Source organism: Pongo abelii, chromosome 19, assembly GCF_028885655.2.
Source record: "Pongo abelii isolate AG06213 chromosome 19, NHGRI_mPonAbe1-v2.0_pri, whole genome shotgun sequence".
Classification (NCBI taxonomy): domain Eukaryota; kingdom Metazoa; phylum Chordata; class Mammalia; order Primates; family Hominidae; genus Pongo; species Pongo abelii.
The window spans coordinates 83,864,315-83,885,193 of NC_072004.2; the positions used below are offsets into that span (position 1 = coordinate 83,864,315).

General features: G+C 39.2%; 1 protein-coding gene across 4 annotated transcripts; it reads left to right on the top strand.

Moving 5' to 3' along the window:
• Positions 1-85: 85 nt before the first annotated feature.
• PRKAR1A (protein kinase cAMP-dependent type I regulatory subunit alpha) lies at positions 86-20,879 on the top strand. Of its 4 annotated transcripts, none has more exons than XM_009236651.3 (11): positions 86-221; positions 3,462-3,644; positions 10,873-11,043; positions 11,848-11,939; positions 12,139-12,200; positions 13,045-13,091; positions 13,908-14,066; positions 16,004-16,064; positions 17,033-17,154; positions 18,050-18,131; positions 18,406-20,879. In XM_009236651.3, the coding sequence occupies exons 2-11, from the start codon at positions 3,468-3,470 to the stop codon at positions 18,576-18,578; spliced, it is 1,146 nt and encodes a 381-aa protein (XP_009234926.1). In that variant the 5' UTR covers positions 86-221; positions 3,462-3,467; the 3' UTR covers positions 18,579-20,879.

The following is a 20,879-nucleotide window of genomic DNA, read 5'->3' on the forward strand; positions in this document are numbered from 1 at the left end:
GGGGCTGCGGGGAGGAGTCGCCCACCTGTCATCCGAGACACCCCACGTGGGTCGGCCGGGGAGGGGGTGGAAAGGAGGGAGAAAAGGCAGAGGCGTCGAGGGAGGCCGGAGGGAGAGTGGGGTGGACGGGAGCCGAGGGACGAGAGGGAAGCGCACGATAGCTGCGCGGAGAGAGAGCGAAGGAGGAACAAAGGCGACCCAAGACACCCAGAGAGGGACAGGTAAGGAGGGGCAGGTGAGCAGGAAGGAGGAGAGAACCGGGCTAGGGAGACTGCGGAAAGGAGAAGTGGCGGGCGTGAGGAAACTGCTGTGGATAAGGGACGAGTAAGATGGAAAGAATGGCGGAAGGCGAACAACTGCAGAGTGAGGGTCCTTCCAAAAGCGACGGGGGAGGAACTGGGGCTGCTGCGCCCTTAAGGTTGCTAAGGCGACGGTTTTGGCCAGAGCGAGGCGCATTGACGTCAGTAGCCGAACGCTGATTGGCTGCGGCTAGGCCGTTTCCTGTGAAGCTGTCGCCTAGCCGCTATCGCAGAGTGGAGTGGGGCTGGGAGCAAATCGCTGAGGGAGCTCGGTACGCCGCCACCTCGCACCCGCAGCCGCGAGCCCGCCGCCTCCCGTCCCCAGGTGAGTGGGGTCGGCCGGGGGCTCAGGCGAGGTGAGCTTCGTCGCTTCGCAGCCGGTTTGCGGGAGCTGGACCGATCCAAAATGGCGTCACGGGGAGCGACCTGCAGGGGGACGGCCGCACCCCCTGCCCCTCCCCGGCCCGGCGGGCGCCTCTCCGCAGGCCTCACGCCCCCGGCTCCGAGTCTGCATCCCCAAGGCCGTCTGGGCGTCGGCTTTGGTGCGGGGCTCCCCAGCCGCCCTGCTCGCGCTCGCTGCCTCCACCCCACGGCGCCTGGGGCCCTGGCCCCTCCGCGGCCCTCCCCGGCCGCCTTCGCCCCCGCGCGCCGCGGCCTCCTCGCTCACCCTCCCCCATTTCCTGAAGGACAACGGCTCTATTTTACTGGGGTCCGCCATCGTCTCGTCCGCCGGTTCTGGCTCTTCTTGTAAGCCGGCAGTTTTCCTCTCCACTTTTGACGACTCGTCATTGCTAGCAATAGCCTTTCCTCTCCATAGCGGGGGTGATCTTTCCCCCAACACGACGGTCTTAGTCGGGCTCCTGAATTTCCTTTTCTCCCCTTTCACCTCTCTCCCTTTCCCAATTTTTTCTCCTGAGGCCGCCTCGCCACCACTGTGGCCTTCCGACTGGCGTAGCTTGAAGTCTCGGCTTCCCTTCATTTTGTGGTCATGACCGTGGCCTACGTGAAGTGAAGGGCATTTTCCTGTCCTTCTTCTAGAAAATACACGGTACCTATTAACCCCTTCAGCTCAGAGCCTGTGGTGACGACCGTCCTACTCCTTGAGAGATTCCCAAGAGATCCGTCTTTTTAGCAGAGCGAGGAAAGCAAACACTTCCTCAAGATGACCCTAGGGGAGCCGTAACTTGGCTGGTCTAAGGGGGTGCGGTCTGAATCAGGAACAGTTTCTCAAAGTGTTTTTATTTATTTCCCAGAACGTAATCCTTTCGAAACAATTTTGTCACAACTGAATTTTCAAAAGAATGAATCTGAGTGTTTTGTTTTACGTAGAGACAATGCAGCGAAAGTTTTAAAGCAGTTAAATAATTGTGTGTGGGGAGGGAAGGCTAGGTTGTTGGACTTTACAAATAAGTACACATGGAGAATCCAGGTAACTCGATTAAAAATATTAAGACTGTGAAGTCTGGTTATTCAGGGATTTACATGGTGACTGCATTAATCTTGGTACATTTCTGTTCGTATACTGTCTTATTACCAGTGGCTATCTTTTTGGTTTTTGTAATACGTTAATTGTTTCAAACAAAAACACAGTTTCACTCCTTAGGCCCGGTTCTCTCATCTCTACCAGCCAAAGACCTGATCTTAGAATGATTGATCAGTTGAATGTTCTTGAAATATGACAATGCTTTGAAGCATGAAAGATCTGATTTATGATTGTTCTTGGTGGCCTTTAAGTATTATTTGAAATGCAGACAATTCTACTGAAGTGGATTTTCAGTTCATATGATTGCCTGACCTGGAGAAGTGGCTTGTATAAATCTATCCTGAAGTAAATGCGCGTTTTTTGTTTTTTTTGTTTTTGCCTGTTTAAAGTAGCATGATTATTTTTCCATGGCTTCTAATTTATGTGCTTGTCTTGGAGCCACAAACTTTCTAATGGTCTGTTAATTAGTCTACTTGTTGTTGACCTTTATGGTGAAAGTTGTCAAAACAAAATGAGTAACAGTGTAGCACTTTAGAATAGCTCTTTACTCTGCTAATTCTTTCTATAAGTTCTTTTAAATTTACAGTTTCATCTCAATAGTTTACAATGCATTATAATTGGAAAAGTCTGATTAGTATTGAATTCAGTTGCCGAGTGGAGGGGAACACACTCTTGTCTTCTACTCTTAGTAATTAGGAGTTGGAAGGAAAACAGTATATGACCCTGTTGTTAAATTACTAAACTTCTAATTCTAGGGTAAGGTTAGCTGCTCATTATTATCTCTGTTTGCTTTACTTTACATAAAGTTACCATAATTTGAATCCTCTAAAATCCATTAAATGCAATTTATCCATTACATGTAATCCATTAAATGCAATTTATCTATTGAATCTTCATGCAAGTTTGAAACTTAAGTGTTTTAACATTCTCCTGTCAAGATGAGGAAAATATTTTGACAATTTTCTTTCCGAATGTTTTAGAGTTTATGTGGTAAGAATTCTCCCCTCCCCCAACTAAGGATTTTCCTTCTTTGCCACTAGTGTATTATCATTTAGGGGTGGAATCTGGCAAACGATTCTGGAATAAAGGTTGCTTTTAAAACTCATCTGAATTTTCTTGTGTGTTTTTAAAAATTTTGATTACGCTAGTAGTTGGCCAATCAGATCCTCAATCCAGTGGTTTGCTTTGTGACGTTAGGATACTCCCATGAGATAGAAGTTACGTATAGGGAATGTCAGATATTCTTCATTGTGCTGACTTGCTTTCGCTTACAGTTGACTTGTGTGCCCTGGTAATTCTGTCCTGTTTACCGTTTACCTACTTCCCACGTCATCATGATTTCTTTTGAGGGAGCACTGAATGAAATTCCCTTAAAGGCCTGACTTCAGCACCCGCCTCCGCAGAGGATAGTGGCTCATACTTCCTCCCAGGAGCTGAGGTTATCGACTCTCACTGTTGCCTACAGAGCACAGATCCTGAACTAAATGAAACATTTACTTGGAATAATGCTAGTTCTGTACATATTTTATTCCCTAGTCCCCACTTCCCTGTTTAAAAACAAAATCTACTTAGAAAAAAATTCCTATGAATCAGTTGCCTAATGAATTTAGCAAGTTAAATGCCAGATTGGCATTTTGCTTTATAGTTATACAAGCATATGTGTGTTTTTTTTGTCGCAGAGAACCATGGAGTCTGGCAGTACCGCCGCCAGCGAGGAGGCACGCAGCCTTCGAGAATGTGAACTCTACGTCCAGAAGCATAACATTCAAGCACTGCTGAAAGATTCTATTGTGCAGTTGTGCACTGCTCGGCCTGAGAGACCCATGGCATTCCTCAGGGAGTACTTTGAGAGGTTGGAGAAGGTAAAAATAAATGTGGGGAGATGATGAGGTGATTGTGACAGTTGTTACATTTAATAACTGGAATGTTAGTAATTTGTATTTTTTGGAAGAAAAGGAATCTGACTAAATAAAAAGTCTAAAACAGAATTTCAAATAAGAAATACAGTTAAGGCATTTGTAGTAATTTAAAAATTCTTAATTAGTAGAATTTATCAGAAAAACGAACCTATATGCTAACTGTACTTGGCTAATAAACGGTTTCCAAACAATTCTTTGTAACTTTTTAAATTAGTGTGTAGAACTATAACAGATAAAACTGATCAGAAGTAGTTCTATGAATAAGAAATTCTATAGTTCCTGAAGGCAGTTAATGCTCCTCCCGTTTTGAACAAAGCAAGTAAGCGTAGTAAATCTTATCCCACTTTTAAAACTAGTGTAATGAAACATGAATCTAGCTTGTGACTGATATATCAGAAATTTTCAATTAGATTCGGTTTTAGTGTAGAGTATATCTGATGAATTACTGTAGAGATACTGAGATTGATGTTCCTCAAAAATTTTACTCCATATTATTGGTCAGGACTTGTTGCGCTTTGAAAAAAATAATCCAATTTTTATTCTTTTTTGCTCTTCCTCCTTGCGTGTAAGTCATTGTGACCTACGTATATGGCATATGTTTTTCTAGGCAAAGTGATAATTTTACATCAGGGATGATTGAAGCAAATGAATGCTTCAATTGAATGCTTCAATTCATCTCCCTCAAGAAACGATGAATGAAAAAGTCTGGGTTACCAAATATTTTGAATAGTTTATGTGATTCGCTTCTGTAAATCAGTGAGATAAACTTACTGATTTTCTTGTGCATGTGGAAGTTATGAGGTGGTTCATAATGATTATGAATCAATTGAAATGAATCATATACCAAAAGAAATGATTCATTTCTAATTGTATAATTGAAATAATTTGCATTATTTTCCATTGGTTTTTATAGTTTCTTATAATCAGTATAGTTTTATTAGTAAAAGAATCTGTACTAAGCTTTAAAAAGTATTTGGGTAGCTCAATGATCAGGTATTTTCTATTTTCTTTAAAAACTGATTGTTAAAATTTGTATTTAGTACCATGATCAGAATAATTAAAAGAAAAAAAAAAACTAGTCACTGTGAATGTTGCTTTACTGTCTTGGCATTGTAGTAGATATTCTGGCTTTCTCTTATTTATGCAGTTTCCAAATCATGGAAGTATTGTAGAGCCAGGTCATAGATGTAGCTTGTTTTGAAGTCAAGTGCGTTCCTGGAGATCCGGTTTTGAAATGGGTCACTGTAAGGTGATCCCTCTTCTTTGGACATCAATAGAAACCATCAAATGAGAGGATTAAGTTGGTGAGACATTAAGTGTGTATCTTTTTATAGGGAGTGTTGAATGTGTGATGCTAGTTTCAAAGCTTGTAGTTGCCACAGTACTGTTTAAAGACTAACAAAGGTGGAAAACAATAAATAATTATTAAAATGGTTTCTTTGCAGATGGAATTTTTAGATTTAATGTGTTTCAGCTTCTTTAACTTTTAATAATTAAAGTCACAGTTCAACATGGTTTTTGCTGTAATTCAAGGGTCTTTGTTCACATGTATACATTCCTTCCAGGATTGAATATAGATACCTGGACCTTTAAGTAATTAGATTTTCAACTTGTTAGTGGGTCATAGTTCTGTGTATTAGGTGTTAATTTGTATGTTAGTATATTAGTCTGTTGTCATGCTGCTAAAAAAGACATACTGAGGCTGGGTAATTCATAAAGGAAAGAGGTTTAATTGACTCACAATTCAGCATGGCTGAGGAGGCCTCAGGAAAATTACAATCATGGCAGAAGGAGAAGCAAACACGTCCTCTTCACATGGCAGCAGCAAGGAGAAGTACAGAGCCAAATAGGAAAAGTCCCTTATAAAACCGTCAGCTATCGTGAGGACTCACTCACTATCGTGGTAACAGCATGAGGGTAACCCCCCCGCCATGATGAAGTTACCTCCCACCAGGTCCCTCTCAGGACACATAGGGATTATGGGAACTACAATTCAAGATGAGATTTGGGTGTGGACACAGCCAAACCGTATCATTCCACCTCTGACCCCTCCCAAATCTCATGTTTTCACATTTTGAAACACAGTCATGCCTTTCCAACGGTCCCTCAGAGTCTCAGTTCATTCCACCATTAACTCAAAAGTTCAAGTCCAAAGTCTCATCTGAGGCAAGGCAAGTCCCTTCCACCTATGAGCCTGTAAAATCAGAAGCAAGTTAGTTATTTCCTAGGGGCATTGGGTAGATACAGCCATTCCAAATGGGAGAACTTGGTCAAAACAAGGGGACTATAGACCCTGTGCATATCTGAAATCCAACGAGGCAGTAATTAAATCTTAAAGTTCCAAAAGGATCTCCTTTGACTCCATGTCTCACATTCAGGGCACACTGATGCAAGAGGTGGGCTCCCGTGGCCTTGGGCAGCTCCGCCCCTGTGGCTTTGCAGGGTACAGCCCCCCTCCTGGCTGCCTCCATGGGCAGGCATTGAGTGTCTGCTGCTTTTCCAGGTGCATGATGCAGTCTGTTGGTGGATCTACCATTCTGGAGTCTAGAGGATAGTGGCCCTCTTCTTATGGCTCCACTAGGCAGTGCTGCAGTGGGGACTTGGTGTGGGGGCTCCAAACGACCCCACATTTCCCTTCCGCGCTGCCCTGGCAGAGGTTCTCCAGGGGGGCCACGCCCCTGCAGCAAACTTCTGTCTGGGCATCCAGGCATTTCTGTACATCTTCTGAAATCTAGGGGGAGGTTCCCAAACCTCAGTTCTTGACTTCTGTGCACCCATAGGCCCAGCACCACTTGTAAGCCCAGCCACCAGGGCTTGGGGCTTGCACTCTCTGAAGTAATGGCCAGAGCTGTACCTTGGCCCCTTTTAGCCAAGACTGGAGCTGAAGCAACTGGAACGCAGGGTACCATGTCCTGAGGCTGCATAGTACAGGAGCCCTAGGGCATGACCTAGGAGACCATTTTCCCCTCCTAGGCCTCTGGGCCTATGATGGGAGGGGCTGTCCTGAAGGTCTGTGACATGCCCTGGAGACATTTTCCCCATTGTCTTGGTGATTAACGTTTGGCTTCTTGTTACGACGTGAATTTCTGCAGCAGGCTTGAATTTCTCCCCAGAAAATGGGATTTTCTTTTCTATTGCTTTGTCAGGCTGCAAACTTTTCAAACTCTGCTTCCTCTTGAATGCTTTGCTGCTTAGAAATTTCTTCCACCAGATACCCTAAATCATTTCTCTCAAGTTCAAAGTTCCACAGATTTCTAGGGCAGGGCCAAGATACTGCCAGTCTCTTTGCATAGCAAGAGTCACCTTTACTCCAGTTCTCAAGTTCCTCATCTCCATCTGAGACCACCTCAGCCTGGACTTCATTGTCCATATTACTATCAGCATTTTGGTCAAAGCCGTACAAGAAGTCTCTAGGAAGTTCCAACCTTTCCCACATCTTTCTGTCTTCTGAGCCCTCCAAGTCTCTAGGAAGTTCCAAACTTTCCCACATTTTCCTGTCTTCTTCTGAGCCCTCCAGACTGTTCCACCCTCTTCCTGTTACCCAGTTCCAAAGTTGCTTCTATGTTTTTGGGTATCCTTGTAGCAGCACCCCATGCTCTGTGGTACCAGTTTACTGTATTAGTCTGTTCTCATGTTGCTAATAAAAGACATGCCCAAGACTGGGTAATTTATAAAGGAAAGTGGTTTGACTCACAGATCCTCATGGCTGGGCAGGCCTCAGGAAGCTACAATCATGGCAGAAGGGGAAGCAAACACATTCTTCTTCACATGGCAGCAGCAAGGAGAAGGGTCAAGCAAAAGGGGGAAAAGCCCCTCAAAACCATCAGATCTCATGAGAGCTCACTATCACCAGAACAGTATGGAGGTAACCACCCGTGTGATTAAATTACCTCCCACCAGGTCCTTCCCGCAATACGTGGGGATTATGGGAACTATAATTCAAGACAAGATTTGGGTGGGGACACAGCCAAACCATATCAGTCTGAAAATACAGTCATATTCTCATCACCTTCCTCATTACTGGGGGGTTGTGTTTCTGTTACCTTCAACTACTCCAAAAGAAATGTACCAAAAACTCTTGACAGTTGGTCTTTTGAAAGCTTCTGCATTTTAATTCAGTCATCTGGAATTTGAGTCTTCTTTTACTCTTGTATTTATTAGAACCTTAGATAAGAGGAATTAAAATAACTGTGACCTTGTGTCTGCTGTGTCAGGTACTGTGTGAAGCACTTTATGTACATACATACTCGTTATTTCAAATGTATGAGGTATGTGATTATCAGCATTTTACAGACATAGCAGTAAAACTGAGAGAAATTAAGTAATGTGGCTGTGGTTATAGACTGTAGTCATCAGCTTTTGCTGGAGCAACATACAACCCCCAAATTTCAGTGGTTACTACAACAGACCAGTCATGTGCAGTTCTTCTGGTATCAGCCTGTCTTGTGTTCTTGACACCACGTATCTTGTTCTGGGGCTGAGCAGAAGGAGCAGCCCTATATAGGGCATGCTGTTCTCAAAGCAGAGGGAGGGCAGAAGCTCAAGGTGGACAGAGCCAAACCACACAGGCAACCATGGTATGGCATGTCCACTTACATTCCATGGCCAGAGCAAGTCCTGTAGCCAAGCCTTAAGTCAGTGGGGTGGGAAGTATACTTTACCCACGGGGAAGAGTGACAGAAGCAGGGAGGGAACAAATAATCGTGAAAACATAGTAGGTTAGTAGTGGGGGCAGAATTTGAACCTAAGAGTCAAGAAGATAGTGCAGAATTCAATGCAAAACTGAATGCAGAATTTGAACCTCAGAGTCAAGAACATAATTAACCACTGAGTAGACTGAGAGGTTTTTTCTAATTTTTAATTTTTTATTGATATATAACATTTGTATGTTTTTATGGAGTACATGTGATAATTTACATGCACAGAATGTGTAATGATCACGTCAAGGTATTTAGGTTATTCATCACCTCACTTAAAGAGCTGAGGAGGAAGGAGACTGACAGAAGGATGACAACAGCAAGAGAAAGGATATAAAAATATATCATAGTATATACTAGAAAATTCATGATCTGAGTAACGGCTCTGAGTCGTCAGATTAGGTTATATTCAGATTGCTGTTTTTAAAAGACTCACTAGAATCCATGAGACAGTGCTAAAATCAGAATGTTTTTGTTACTTCAAAATTAATCTTAAAAAGTCAGTGAAGTAGAATGTAGTCCCAAGTGAAATGTTATTTGTGAAATTTTTCCTGAAATTTTTGTGAAATGTCAGTGACAAATTTGGGGGGAAGAATTTGTGATTTCATTTATACTCTTAAACTGTGTGTGTGTGTGTGTGTGTGGGTGTGTTTTACTTTATTATTATTTTTTTGAGACAGAGTCTCGCTCTGTTACCCAGGCTGGACTGCAGTGGTGCAATCTCGGCTCACTGCAACCTCCGCCTCCTGCGTTGAAGCGATTCTCCTGCCACAGCCTCCTGAGTAGCTGGGACTACAGGTGGCTGCCACCATGCCTGGCTAATTTTTGTATTTTAGTAGAGACGGGGTTTCACCATAATGGCCAGTCTGGTCTTGAACTCCTGACCTTGGGATCTGCCCGCCTTGGCCTCCCAAAGTGTTGGGATTACAGGTGTGAGCCACCATGCCTGGCCTATTTTTTGAGACAGGATCTCACTCTATTGCCCAGGCCTGAGTGCAGTGGTGTGATCATGGCTCACTGCAGTCTCTACCTTCCAGGCTCAGGTGATCCTCCTGCCTCAGCTTCCCAAGTAGCTGGGAGTACAGGTGTGTGCCACCACGCCCAACTAATTTTTATGTGTTTTTGTAGAGACGAGGTTTTACAATGTTGCCTAGGTGGGTCTCGACCTCCTGGACTCAAGTGATCCGCTCCCTTCGGCCTCCCAAAGGGTTGGGGTTATAGGCGTAAGCCACTCTACCCAGTCATTTACTGTTAAACTTTAAACTTGAGAGAGACTTGCGTTTTATAGCTGTGTGTTAATATGAAATGAGAAAACCTTACTGGTTATTGGTACAAACAGAATTAACATGAAATGAGTTTTCTAAAAACCATATTTTAAAAAGTAGGTTACATATTCACATATTTCAAAGTTGTGCAGGTACAAAAGGGCATAATAATGAAAGGTCTCCCTCCCACACCATTGCTTTTCTTGAATGCTGCCAGTGTTCTTGAGATTAATATATGGGCACTTACAAATTTATATATAAAAAAGAAATAATGGGTCAAATGAATGAGAAAGTAGAAGATAACACTTATTTTTTCCCTTTTACTTCAGGCACAACAACTAATTCTTTAGATCTGAGAGGAATTTGTTTTTAAGGCTCTAGATGTGAAAAAAGAATGTTTAATAGTGTATCTTAGGTTTTATTTGATTTGGTTCAATAAGTAGTTTTTTAAAGCAAGTAAACTCTTTTTGTCTTTTAACTTCAAGTTTAAACCTTGATTACAAAGAATGATCCTAGCTCTGCTGGGAGAAGTATTATAGATATGATCTCGTTTAAATTCGTGGTTACCATCACATCATTTCATTATTTGTTTTTATCTGGGATCAAACTAGAATGTGAATTTCACAGGCTCAGGACCCTCTCCTATTTGTTTTTAATTTCCTGTTGCCTAGTGTAGGTCTTGGCCTGGCAGATCCAGAAAATGGCTTATTGAGTTAATGAAATAACTCAGTAATCTAGACATTCTTGGATCACTATGTTGGGCTTGAATTGTTTTTCCTGATAACATTTCTTTTGGTGGGAGGGTCTCTTGCTATCTGCAGTAGCATCCAAAAAAACCCAATTTTCAGGATTTTGTCTTGCAGTGTGTTACTGTTGTGTGCATCACAGATAATTGTTGTCAAGACATTAATGAATATCTGATTTGTTACTCACATGTTATGTGAGTACTAATGGCTTGTACTAATGGCTTTTGCCCATTAATAAAGGATAGCATCTGTTATCATCTGAGGTACATTCTGTTGAGAGTGTTCCTTTTCAAGTGTTACTCTCTGGTTTTTTTTCCCCTTTGGAATTGGGGTTTTCCTCTTAACTTACATGGTTAATGGAAGAAGAGATTGGAAGTGACTGAGATAGACTATCATTGGAACATGAGAATGCCAGCTTTACATGCCGAAGGATCTCATTTTGCAAACTCGTAATTTCTTTCAGGAGGAGGCAAAACAGATTCAGAATCTGCAGAAAGCAGGCACTCGTACAGACTCAAGGGAAGATGAGATTTCTCCTCCTCCACCCAACCCAGTGGTTAAAGGTAGGAGGCGACGAGGTGCTATCAGTGCTGAGGTCTACACAGAGGAAGATGCCGCATCATATGTTAGAAAGGTAGTTTTGATATTTGAACATCAGGGGGATGCTTTTGGGACCCACTTGGTGGTCATCTAGTCTACTTTGATGAGTGAATCGTAAAATACAAAACAGGGTGGAACTTCATCCATCCTGTACAATTCTTTGGGTACTGGAAAACAGGTTTCTGTAATAGCATGCTGTCAGAGGAAATAACTAATAGTGATTATAAACTGGTGAATAATTGCATTTTGGGGTTTTTTATTTCCTTGCAGTTGTTTTGCAGTAGAAGGAGGTGGGCAGTATTGCTTTTTCTCTTGAATCGTGATGTCCGTTTTTTGCTATCCTATTAAATGTTGTGGCTTTTAACCTTTTATTCTACGAGCCTCATTTGTCCTGTATTCTCCTCTTCCTCAGAGCCAGGCTATTTTGAGTTATGCTTTTAGCCTTAAAGGGGAACAGAATTGTCCTGGCACTTGAGGCTTGTGAAACTAACAGATCACAGATTTTTAAAATGACTAATTATTATAAAATACTTAGTTTTGCCTCAGAATAATGACCTTGGTCAGGGTGTTTTGATTTATTTCTTTAGTTGTTAACTGGGAACCAAGTACCAGACTTTATATTTAGGCCTGGCTGTAGGCAAGGGGATTAATTAGTCAATATTTGTTGAGTAGTTTATGGATCAAAGATAGTACAAATGTGTTGTAGTGAAAATATTTAACTCAAAGCAGTCTTGTTTAAATACCATAATGTGGCTTGATATTTAATTGAAGCGCAGGTTGCAAACATGAAATGTTTTTGGTTTATGGAATTGTCATCTGACCTTCAATTCTTTTCTAGGTTATACCAAAAGATTACAAGACAATGGCTGCTTTAGCCAAAGCCATTGAAAAGAATGTGCTGTTTTCACATCTTGATGATAATGAGAGAAGGTAGGAACAGGCTCTTTCTTAACACTATTTTTTCAAGTAAGGGTGTGATCCCAAATTATTTTCAACACTTGTTGCAAGTTTTAGAGCTCTTAGTAATTGTTCACCAGATGACAGTCCGGGGTCTTTAATTCTAAGCTTAATGTTTGAAATTCATGGAAGAGACATGTGAAATGTAACACGAGGCCTTCTCTCTTTGCAGTGATATTTTTGATGCCATGTTTTCGGTCTCCTTTATCGCAGGAGAGACTGTGATTCAGCAAGGTAAGGGCCTCTGGAGCATGCAGTATTGTTACGGGAGAGGAGGCGAGACTGGAGGATTTTTTTGGTTTTGTTTTATTGAAGTTTGTTTTCCTCTTTGATCCTACCACTTTTTTTTTTTTTTTTTTCTGTTATACTGTTGGATTTTTCTATTTCTTTTAAATTAAAGTTTTCTGAGATGGACAGAACACTTTGTATTGGGAACTAATATTTTTGATATAGTTTTGTTTATAATTTAAAGGAAATGCCTACATTGTCTTACCTTGAATGTCGTATAGAATTGCAGAATCATATATATCTCTCATGTTCTTTATATTATTAATCACTTTTAAAGTAAGAAATAAATGAAACACCTACATTCTTCATTGTATAGCCCTATCTATTAAAAAGGTTCTAGGACTTCTATAGATTCTTACTTTGCCTACATAGACTAACATGGATCTAACTTTTTGACTATCTTCCTCTTTATATTTTCTTATTTATTCTTGACATTTTATGAGTTGGTATATATTTTCATTTTGTGGCAGCCTGATAATTTGTTATTAACTATTTGAGTTGTTTCTAATGTCCTTGTTATAAATGCCATAGCAATTAATAACTGTACACATATGTAGCTTTTAAGAATTTTTTTCAGAGGTATTCTTCACCATGAGATGACTAAAAAATTTTTGATTAATTCTATGACTTTTAAAATATGTTGCTTGATTTTCTTTCCCCTGAAAGATTGTGTTAGTTTGTAACACACTCTCACAGTACCACTATAAAATAAGTTTATTATTTTGTAATAATTTTGAAAATTTCTTTCTTTAGTTTGGAATATGCTTCTAACTTTTTTACCCTCTTTTAGGTGATGAAGGGGATAACTTCTATGTGATTGATCAAGGAGAGACGGATGTAAGATTTACCAATATCAAAAATATGTTGATCTTAAAAGCCAATGTATTGATTGCTTCTGAGCAATAAGAATAGTGATTTTGAAGGGTCATTATATCCCTTGTATGTCAGATTTTATTAATACCTTTTGCCAAGTATTTTTATGACACAGAGAAACTCTTTAAAGGTAATTTTCTGTTCAGAACTTTTGCTGGAGTGGTGGTGAAGAAGTGTGTGTAGCTGGGCGCAGTGGCCCGTGCCTATAATCCCAGCACTTTGGGAGATGGAGGCAAGAGGGTTGCTTGAGCCCAGGAGTTCAAGACTAGCCAGGGCAACAAAGTGAAACCTCATCTCTTAAAAACAAAAAACAAAAAAAAAAAAACAAAAAAAAAAGAGATTCTAGACCCAGCCATTAGCTAGCAAAATTAATACAGCTTTCTTATTCACAAATGAAATGGGGACAATAATAGCATTGATCTTTTAGGATTATTAGAAAATTCAGTGACCTAATGCAAGTAAAATGTTTAGCATAGTGCTCAGCACGGTTCTCTAAGTATCTATGACTGGTATTAGTGCTTAGGCGACCTTTTCCCCTTACATTGTTACAGAGTGCTTTTTTCTTATCAGATAATTAAATCAGGTAAATTATAGACACTCTTAACTCGTTTAACTCATCAGAAATCACCTATTCTTCTCTGTTGTGTACTGCAAAGATAATATATTCTGTTTTTTAAAACAAAGTTCAGGATTGTGACCTTTTAAAAAGGTTTGAGGGTTTTTAACATTTATGTGTTTGTATCTAGAAAATAAACTTTTTTGATGTTACTTGCACTTTAGGTCTATGTCAACAATGAATGGGCAACCAGTGTTGGGGAAGGAGGGAGCTTTGGAGAACTTGCCTTGATTTATGGAACACCTAGAGCAGCCACTGTCAAAGCAAAGACAAATGTGAAATTGTGGGGCATCGACCGAGACAGCTATAGAAGAATCCTCATGGTAAGAGACCATGGTGTTTGAGAGTGTGATTTAGAATTCTCATCTACGTAACTAATGTTTGAATATTACCAGATTAAAAAGAGAATATTTCTTTCTTTTAATGAGCGAATATTTCATTCTTTTAATGAGCGAATATTTCTTTCTTTTAATGAGCAAATACTTTGCATTAAGCCCAGCTTAGCATTATTCATTATGCCATTTTAGGGAGTGATATTTTAGAACAAAACCTTGGGAAACAAGATCTGGTATGTATGTGCTGGTCATCTCATGTTTGGAAATCTATCCGTTTGCTGGTAGGCACATCTTAATTTACCTAATTATACCCATTACAGCATGATAGATGCTGCTTTTAAGTGCTTAAAGTTATTTGGGGCCATTCAGAAATAATCAGCTTCCCTAACCTGTGAAAGTGGGTTATCAGTAATGTATATGTATGTTATGTCCCCTCTCGTTAAAGGAATAAACAGAATACTAAAACCATTGGAACATTCTGGTGATAGTCAGATTTTTTGAGAACGTTGTGATAAATTTATAGGATAGCTTTGGATATTTAAGTCCCAGCCAATGAATTGGTCATTTTCAATGGTTTTCTTAAATTTGTGCAGTGTCCATCTGACCATTTGAAAATGTACAGTCTGATGTACTTTGAAATTTTTCTGCATTTGGGATATATAGATAGATTAGATTGGATAGATAGTCTTGTCCTTCGCAGCAACATAGATAGAGCTGGAGGTCATTTTTCTAAGCAAAATAACACAGGAACAGAAAACCAAACCGCATGTTCTCACTTACACTTGGGAGCTAAGCAATGAGAACACATGGATACTAGAAAGGAAACAACAAACACTGGGGCCTGCTTGAGGGTGGAGGGTGGGAAGAGGGAGAGGATCAGGAAAAATACCTGTGGTGTACTTTACTTATTACCTGGGCACCAAAATTACCTGAACACCAAACCCCTGTGACACCCAGTTTACCTATATAACCTGCACATGTACCCCTGAACCTTAAAAAAAAAAACACAAAAAAACGCTTATGGCAAAGATAAGTCTAAATTTTAGAAAGATTGGTTTTGAAGTGATATGACAGTCTGTTGGAGAAGAAATTGACCATACAGTTAGTTCTGCATTTCCTCTACAGGAATACTATTAGTAAAAGGAAACATAGAATGTTTACAGCTTTATCTCATTGTCAAAGAAGGAAGAGGTAGGACCTGGAACTATTGGTTTGAAATAAAATATTTTACTTTCTCATAGTGGGCCTGAAAGGAAATTAGGGCCTCACAATGCATTGGCTTTGTGGACAGGAATTGGAACTGTAGATATGGGGTCAAATATCTATATAGCTGGGTAGGGGAGGGTATGGTCCTTTTTTATAGAATAAAGACATGTCAGTTGTATAGGCGAGAAGCCAAAACTAATGGAGGAATCTGCATTTAAATATCAGCATTGAACAGGAAGAACACTAGGATTATTGGGTTGTAAATGAAGACCTAGATTACTTTTGTTAGAAAATATTTTCAGAGATAAATTGGGTTGGCAGTGGCACAAAATCAGTTTGAGAGTAAACATGGAAGTTGGACATTGGTTTAAAGTGTGTGGAAAAATATCTTGAGTGATAGGCTCAGGTATAAACTGGTATTTCGACTGTATTTGGAAGTTGGGAAATGCTTTGTGAAATATGTCAGCATACTGGTTGCAAATGCTAGGAATTGGGCATAATATTGGCAGAAAATAAAAATCACAAGAATGTCCTATCATTCATTACCTGTAAAATAAAAATGAATTAGTTAAAATTAAGCTTTCCTCATTAAAAGCAGCAACAAGCTTTGACTTTCTGGTTTTAAAATTTATTTGAAACTTAATATTTATTATTCCATAGCATTATGTGGTGATAATTACACGTCTTGGGGATGTCACTTTTGTTATTTTTATTTTTAGGGAAGCACACTGAGAAAGCGGAAGATGTATGAGGAATTCCTTAGTAAAGTCTCTATTTTAGGTGAGTTGTAAAGTGTGTTGACTTTGCTAGTATATGAGATACCCCTGAATTAGAATTGGATGGACTTGGGAAAAGCCTTCTGAAAGTATAATTGCTACTCATTCCCCCTGAAAAGACAGAAGGGCTGAAAGTCCTTCTGACTGTGGACATTCACAGTTATTTCCTCTGCGACTTTGGTCTCTCTTGTTCCATCATTGAGTTGATTGGTTCAGAAAAGTGAGTACTTCCAACAATACATTTCCTCTGTGGAAAGATTAGGTATCATTTGCTGGCATCCTCTGAAAACATGCCAGAAGTTTGTTGAAATTTAGAGTAAAGCAGATTAATTGAAGATATTCTTTTGTGCATTTTGTTTTGTGGACTTGGAGATGTTAGAACTTGTTCTTCATGAAGGGGGAATGGGGATTTTTATAAGGTAACAGGCTTCTGTCATTGTTTATTACAGTGAATTTTTCACCTCTTCTTTGTCTTTTCTTTGAATTGGTTACATATGCTTTGTGTTTTGGATCGTAGTTTGGCCTTTGGGAATAAAAGTTATTTTCTAGTTCTTTTTCATAAAGTAAACCAAAAATTTAAATAGATTAAATTATTTCTATGAAACTTTGGAATGATATGGATGGGGAAACTATGACTTTTGAGTATTGTAGTTGTAGGTTTGATTTGCATTGATGGCAATCTTCAGGAATACTTAAGGATTACATTGTCTTATTCCCTTGCCATTGGGTACATTTGGTATAAATTAACCTAGCCACTGGGCTACTGAAGTAAGGATGTAAGGGCTATCTGCAGGCAGTATGAGAATCCTGCTCAGACTAGAGGTAATTGAAGACAGGTACCATGTTTAATCTGAGACACTACTATAATGTTGAATGAGCATGGCTATTTGGTTGAATCTCTTTATACTTTCTTTTTACCTTTATAACAGCACCAAATAATACAGAGCAATTATTTTGATTCTTGTCTTTCAGAGTCTCTGGACAAGTGGGAACGTCTTACGGTAGCTGATGCATTGGAACCAGTGCAGTTTGAAGATGGGCAGAAGATTGTGGTGCAGGGAGAACCAGGGGATGAGTTCTTCATTATTTTAGAGGTAAAGAACTCAGAATTTAATACTTTAAAAAGTTGTACACTCTTAAGAGGGAAAGAGTGGGCTAATTCTGAACTATAGCTTTAGTTTTTAAGAATACCTGACCATTTTATTGTAAAATTATCTTTTACTTTGAAATGCTGTTGTTTGGTTTTCTGCCAGGTCACTACATTTTTAAATGAATTTGAGTCAGAATTCTTGAAGGGCCCTAGACATGAAAAGCCAAATTCTAAAAACCATTTAACATAACAAACTGTGATGATTCTGCACTATCCTTGTTAAAATGCAAGTGTTTGGGCTATTTGGCAAATAAGGATTAAAGGTAATTATTTAAATTTGAAAAATTACTGTGTTTGTATATCTCCACATTCCATGGAAATGTATAGCAGATACTCTTGCTAAGCAGATCCAAATGGCAGATTTCTATGAATGTGGCTCCACAGTTGCGAATTGATTTTATTTAAATCAGGGGTCAGGAGACTGTAAAGGGCCAGGTGGTAAGTAAGTTAAGCTTTGTGGACCATAGGGTTTCATTTGCAAAGACTCAACTCTTGTCATAGTGCAAAAGCAGCCACAAATAATATGTAAATGAATGTATGTGGTATTTCAGTAAAGTTGTATTTGTGAAAGAGACAGTGAGCTTGGATTTAGCCCTTCATCTACAGTTTGCTAACCCAAGTCTGCACCCTTTAAGCACCTTAGCTTGATACGAAGAACCTCGCTAGCAGAAGATGCTGGTAAAATAGAAATTGAAGCTCATGTGGTGACTAACTTTAAAGTCATTTTTTATCATATGCACACATATTTGCAAGGTAGCTAAAATTGCATAGGATGTTTAAGATGCCACCCTGGGTTTGAGAGTGTTTGTTTGTTTAGCTTTTTGGTGATTTTATTATAGGGGTCAGCTGCTGTGCTACAACGTCGGTCAGAAAATGAAGAGTTTGTTGAAGTGGGAAGATTGGGGCCTTCTGATTATTTTGGTATGTATGAATTCCCTCACAATAAATACATGGTTTTTTTAAGTCACCTCTCAGTGAGATATTGTAGTCTTCCATAATTTTGTCTTCTCCTGAATTTTATTTTCTAATTGCAGTCTTTTTTGGCTCTGAGAGAGAAGGTGTGAGATTTTGATCTTTACTCATTTAATGAAATTACTGATTGTCTCATATCTATTGTCTTCTTTCTCAGAAGTGCACTGCTTTAAGGAAATGTTTTTCATAGAAGTTAGCCTGTTACCCTCTTTGCTTTCTCCAGGTGAAATTGCGCTACTGATGAATCGTCCTCGTGCTGCCACAGTCGTTGCTCGTGGCCCCTTGAAGTGCGTTAAGCTGGACCGACCTAGATTTGAACGTGTTCTTGGCCCATGCTCAGACATCCTCAAACGAAACATCCAGCAGTACAACAGTTTTGTGTCACTGTCTGTCTGAAATCTGCCTTCTGTGCCTCCCTTTTCTCCTCTCCCCAATCCATGCTTCACTCATGCAGACTGCTTTATTTTCCCTACTTGCAGCGCCAAGTGGCCACTGGCATCGCAGCTTCCCGTCTGTTTATATATTGAAAGTTGCTTTTATTGCACCATTTTCAATTTGGAGCATTAACTAAATGCTCATACACAGTTAAATAAATAGAAAGAGTTCTATGGAGACTTTGCTGTTACTGCTTCTCTTTGTGCAGTGTTAGTATTCACCCTGGGCAGTGAGTGCCATGCTTTTTGGTGAGGGCAGATCCCAGCACCTATTGAATTACCATAGAGTAATGATGTAACAGTGCAAGATTTTTTTTTTAAGTGACATAATTTTCCAGTTATAAGCATATTTAGACTGTGGCCATATATGCTGTATTTCTTTGTAGAATAAATGGTTTCTCATTAAACTCTGAAGATTAGGGAAAATGGATATAGAAAATCTTAGTATAGTAGAAAGACATCTGCCTGTAATTAAACTAGTTTAAGGGTGGAAAAATGCCCATTTTTGCTAATTATCAATGGGATATGATTGGTTCAATTTTTTTTTTTCCAGAATTTTTGTTTGCCAAGCTAATCTGCCTGGTTTTATTTATATCTTGTTATTAATGTTTCTTTTCCAATTCTGAAATACTTTTAAGTATGGCTATCTATACCTGCCTTTTAAGTTTGAAACTAACTCATAGACTGCAAATATCGGTTAGTATTTAACCACATCTGCCTCGGCTCACAAATTCCGATTAGACCTTTATCCAGCTAGTGCCAAATAATTGATCAGATGCTGAATTGAGAATAAGAATTTGAGGTCTACATTCTTGGTTGTTAATTTAGAGCTTTTGGTTAAAGTATGTCCTTCAGCTGACTCCAGTATAATCTCCTCTGCTCATTAAACTGATTCCAGGAGATTGGATTTGCTGTGACTAGATACAGATGGAGCAAATGTCCTAACAGAGAAATAGAGGTGATGCTGCTAAAGGGAGAAATGTCAGGCGGACAAAGTTCAGTGTCGGGAATTTTCCCCGTGAGATTCACTGGGGCATGAGATTTTGGAAGAAGTTTTTTACTTTGGTTTAGTCTTTTTTCCCTTCCTTTTTATTCAGCTAGAATTTCTGGTGGGTTGATGGTAGGGTATAATGTGTCTGTGTTGCTTCAAATTGGTCTAAAAGGCTATCCTGCTGAAAGTCCTGCTTTCCTATCTAGCATTTATTTCTCTGGCAAACTTTTCTTTCTTTTCTTTTTTAAAGTAAACTTGTGTATTGAGTCTTAACTGTATTTCAGTATTTTCCAGCCTTATGTGTTACATTATTCCGATGATACCCAACAGTTTATTTTTATTATTTTTTTAAACAAAATTTCACAGTTCTGTAATGTAGGCACTTTTATTTTCGTTGTGATTTATATATAAGGTAATGTAGGGTTATATTTGGGAGTGACTGCAAGCATTTTTCCATCTGTGTGCAACTGACTGACTCTGATTATTGAACCCCTCTCCTGCCCTTTCCCAGGTAATTTAAATTGGTCATGGTAGATTTTTTTCATAGATTTGAAAAACTTTTAGGTTGTTACCAAGTATGAAGTATAAATCTGGGGAAGAGGTTTTATTTACATTTTAGGGTGGGTAAGAAAGCCACCTTGTTACAAATTTTTTAATTTCCAAAATAATCTATATTAAATGAGGGTTTCTGATCTGTACTTTGTGTTTAGCTACCTTTTTATATTTAAAAAATTAAAAATGAAAATTATGTTCTTACAAGCTTAAAGCTTGATTTGATCTTTGTTTAAATGCCAAAACGTACTTAAATGAGTTACTTAGAATGCCATAAAATTGCAGTTTCACGTATGTATATAATCATGCTCATGTATATTTAGATACATATAATGCTTTCTGAGTGAGTTTTACTCTTAAATCATTTGGCTTGCTGTTTACTCCCTTCTGTAGTTTTTAATTAAAAACTTTAAAGATAAGTCTACATTAAACAGTGATCACATCTAAAGCTTTATCTTTGTGTAATCTAAGTATATGTGAGAAATCAGAATTGGCATAATTTGTCTTAGTTGATATTCAAGGCTTTAAAAGTCATTATTCCTGGGCTTGGTAAGTGAATTTATGAGATTTACTGCTCTAGAAAGTATAGATGGCCAAAGGACCGTTTTGTATTGCTTCCTGATTACCAGTCTGATTATACCATGTGTGCTAATATACTTTTTTTGTTATAGATTGTCTTAATGGTAGGTCAAGTAATAAAAAGAGATGAAATAATTTAAA